Consider the following 4093-nt stretch of genomic DNA (forward strand, 5'->3'; position numbering starts at 1 on the left):
ACAATTTAATTTTGTTAAGTGGAAAATTATCTTTGGATTATTGAAAATTAAATGGGATTATTTCTAGGACCAGAGAATAGGATAAACAAATTCATCGATTGTGGGGTGCCACAGGGATCTGTGTTGGGTCCACTGTTGTTTGTCATGTACATCAATGATCTGGATGATGGTGTGGTAAATTGGATTAGTAAGTATGCAGATGATACTAAGATAGGTGGAGTTGTGGATAATGAAGTAGATTTTCAAAGTCTACAGAGAGATTTATGCCAGTTGGAAGAGTGGGCTGAAAGATGGCGGATGGAGTTTAATGCTGATAAGTGTGAGGTGCTACATCTTGGCAGGACAAATCAAAATAGGACGTACATGGTAAATGGTAGGGAATTGAAGAATGCAGGTGAACAGAGGGATCTGGGAATAACTGTGCACAGTTCCTGAAAGTGGAATCTCATGTAGATAGGGTGGTAAAGAAAGCTTTTGGTGTGCTGGCCTTTATAAATCAGAGCATTGAGTATAGAAGTTGGGATGTAATGTTAAATTTGTACAAGGCATTGGTGAGGCCAATTCTGGAGTATGGGGTACAATTTTGGTCGCCTAATTATTGGAAGGATGTCAACAAAATAGAGAGAGTACAGAGGAGATTTACTAGAATGCTGCCTGGGTTTCAGCAACTAAGTTACAGAGAAAGGTTGAACAAGTTAGGGCTTTATTCTTTGGAGCACAGAAGGTTAAGGAGGGACTTGATAGAGGTCTTTAAAATGATGAGAGGGATAGACAGAGTTGACGTGGATAAGCTTTTCCCACTGAGAGTAGGGAAGATTCAAACAAGGGGACATGACTTGAGAATTAAGGGACAGAAGTTTAGGAGTAACATGAGGGGGAACTTCTTTACTCAGAGAGTGGTGGCTGTGTGGAATGAGCTTCCAGTGAAGGTGGTGGAGGCAGGTTCGTTTTTATCATTTAAAAATAAATTGGATAGTTATATGGACGGGAAAGGAATGGAGGGTTATGGTCTGAGCGCAGGTATATGGGACTAGGGGAGAATACGTGTTCGGCACGGACTAGAAGGGTCGAGATGGCCTGTTTCCGTGCTGTAATTGTTATATGGTTATATGATTCAGAGAAACTCATTTTATGGAGCACAAAATCAGACCTTCAGCCCTCTCTCCCATTAACTCCATCTACACCTCACGCTGCCTCGGCAAGGCCAGCATCATAATCAAGGACCAGTCGCACCCTGGCCACTCCCTCTTCTCCCCTCACCCATCGGGCAAGAGGTACAGAAGTGTGAAAACGCATACCTCCAGATTCAGGGACAGTTTCTTCCCACTGTTATCATGTAAAGGTTCACTTAAAAAGATAGACAATGTACAAATTCTTAAGACCATACCAAGCTTTAATTTAATGCCTGACGGGTGTGGACCTAGAGACCCAGAGGCAACAGTTTTACGTCTGAATACTCCAGCAGCACACACAAAGAAATACCAGAAAACCAGGGTTAATATACCTTCAGACATAATACCAATTGCATGAGGTAATGTACCAGAAACCATCATCCACCTCCAAATATGGAGTTGTTTTTCACTCTTTGCCAAAAGTCAGTCATCCCAATGGCATCCTCAAGCCCCTTCTTATCTGATTAACCTCTTCAACTTACATTAAAAAACTTGTAAGAGAGCTGTGAACTATTCAGCTTACGTAAAAAAAACCTTGTCATGATGATTTTGGCCAAATCCCATCATGCAATACAATTGGCTTTTTACAACAGGAAAGCTTAAATATGACAACAATCGATTAATAACTAACTTTCATTCCTTCCTTTTTATCAGAATCTGATAACAATTATAGTCCTTGGTTAGTACATAGTAGAGGCTTCAGACATTTCAGTACATAGATTAATATGATGATCAGCAGTACAATAGATCCATAATGTATTATCATTCCCCATATTCCTCCAAACATGCTAAATGGCCACCATTCTACACCTTTATCAATGCATTTCCCTCCCCTACCTCTGTTAACTTCTTTATTTCTGCCGTAATATGTGCTGCTAAATCTGTAATGTTAGAAGATCATCAGGGATGTAAGTGCAGCATTTGTGCCCTATAATAGCACAAGTACCCCCTTTCTCTGCCAGAACAAAATCTAATGCCATTTGGTTCTGGAGGATTACTACTCTTCATTGCCACGGTGATGACCTGAATGGATTGCCGTACATCCATAAAAGCCTGTGCAGTGGAATTAGCTAAAGTTTCCATAGCCGATGCCACATTTTAAAAATCCTTAGCTGCTCTAGCGACATCGTATGGAGGACAAAACGATCATCCAATACCTTTCAGTTACTGAGATACCCCTCTTGACTCTCGGGGTTCCAGCTACCTCTGTAAGATCGTGGTCCACCCTCATATAGGGAACTACATAGGCTATATAGCAGCACCCGTTCCAGTGGTCATTCTTTCTCCATTTCCTGTCCCCAAGAGCTGTCGTCTCCCAATGGAACCCCTGGCAGCCACGGATACGCCCATAACCCCACACAAAATATGTTCCATTTACTGATCGTGGTGTAGTGCCCTGATGGAGATGGATGTAAGTGCAGCATTCCGTGCCCGATAATAGCACAAGTACCCCTTTCTCTGGGTAGTTACAATACCATGAGGTATTTAATGGTATACGAGGATCGCTTATTATTCTCAACCGTGGTATTTTCCCAGCCTTAATTTCATTCACCTCCCACCCTGGTTTACACGGGGGTGTGTACCATCCTTTAAAATTATCATACACAAGTCCCCCATACCTACGGGTCCCATTTAACGCGGCTTGATCACTCGGCAACTACTAGATGCTGTCGTATTGCGAAAACAAAGTAGGGCCAACCCCAGAATAAAAGTAGGGTCAATAGCCCCATTGTCCTTTCTTGCTTCTCCGAACCATTAAGTCACTCAGATTAATCCAACGCGGTGATCTTCAATCTTCTCGGCAGTTGATGTTGTTGGTATTACTTGGTACAGTTCCTTTCAACAGTCTCAATTTCTTCAGTCCCAATACCTTATCAGTATGTAATGTGACAGTATGAACTCGTCCCTATGTTCAACTGGTAGTGGCTTCTGCGCTTTAATACCTTAGAATGCCGACCTGGCGTGGGTTAATTGCCGTGTATACATAATTAATTAATCACTGAGGGCGTGTAGGTGAAACGTCCACACTCTAGCCGCACGTAGCCTGTGATCACCCTCAGTTCATAGCATCCTTCCCACAGCTCGCTCCGTCACTCAGCCCTGTGTCACCTGCAAATCTGACAATGCTACCATCGCCATCACATTGCATTACATCGGCATACTCTGTTTCTCGCAGATCTGATGGCTATCAATGTCCCAAAATAGGCGAACAACAGCGACATGTCCATCGTAATCTATCCTAGAAAGGGATTTCTTAAAAGAAAGAAGTTAACGTTTTATCTTTTAGGCACTATACTGACAATCTTACAGTGGTGAAAGTGAACCCACGCATGTCTCCCCTCCACCTTCTCTGCGGTAGGGGTTGTTCGAAGGACCTGGTAATGTCTTTCCCACCGAATGTCCTGTCCTCTTCCTCATCCAATTCCTGATTATTACACAAGTACCAGGTTCAATTTTAGAGATAGTGGTTCTATTGTACATCCTTCAATGCCCTGGTTAACGATAAAATATAATTAGTCATTTCCATTGTCATGTGATGAAAGTGAACAGCCTTCGGAGTATTCTGGTTCCATGTCGCCCCCCAGTGGATGGTCATATAAAATCTCTGCTGAATTCCTTTTATTGTCATTCAAACAAACAAAAGTTTGAACAATTTTTCGTTCCCTGCAGTCATAACAGCAAAAACAAAACACACAGTTCCACACAACATCCAGCACAGTGAATCTCCAGGCACCTCCTTACTGTGATGGAAGGCACAAGTCCTATCTCTCTCTCTCTCCCTTATTTGTTCCACTGGAGAAAGCCTGTCTGAGAGAAATACAAACCACATGATCTTGTGAAGTATCTCAGCAAGCAATGTAATAGCAATTAGTTCTTTCATGCAGGAGAGCTTAAATATGACAACAATCAATAATTAACAC

General features: G+C 42.2%; 1 protein-coding gene across 1 annotated transcript in view; it reads right to left on the reverse strand.

The window, feature by feature from the left end:
• Nucleotides 1-3320: 3320 nt before the first annotated feature.
• Nucleotides 3321-4093, reverse strand: part of wwc2 (WW and C2 domain containing 2) — a 116691-nt gene continuing 115918 nt past the window's right edge. The window contains exon 20 of the mRNA XM_033018850.1: nt 3321-3411. Coding sequence (XP_032874741.1) covers nt 3321-3411 — 91 coding nt within the window. The remainder of the gene's footprint in view (nt 3412-4093) is intronic.

This window comes from Amblyraja radiata, chromosome 3 (genome assembly GCF_010909765.2).
Source record: "Amblyraja radiata isolate CabotCenter1 chromosome 3, sAmbRad1.1.pri, whole genome shotgun sequence".
Lineage (NCBI taxonomy): Eukaryota > Metazoa > Chordata > Chondrichthyes > Rajiformes > Rajidae > Amblyraja > Amblyraja radiata.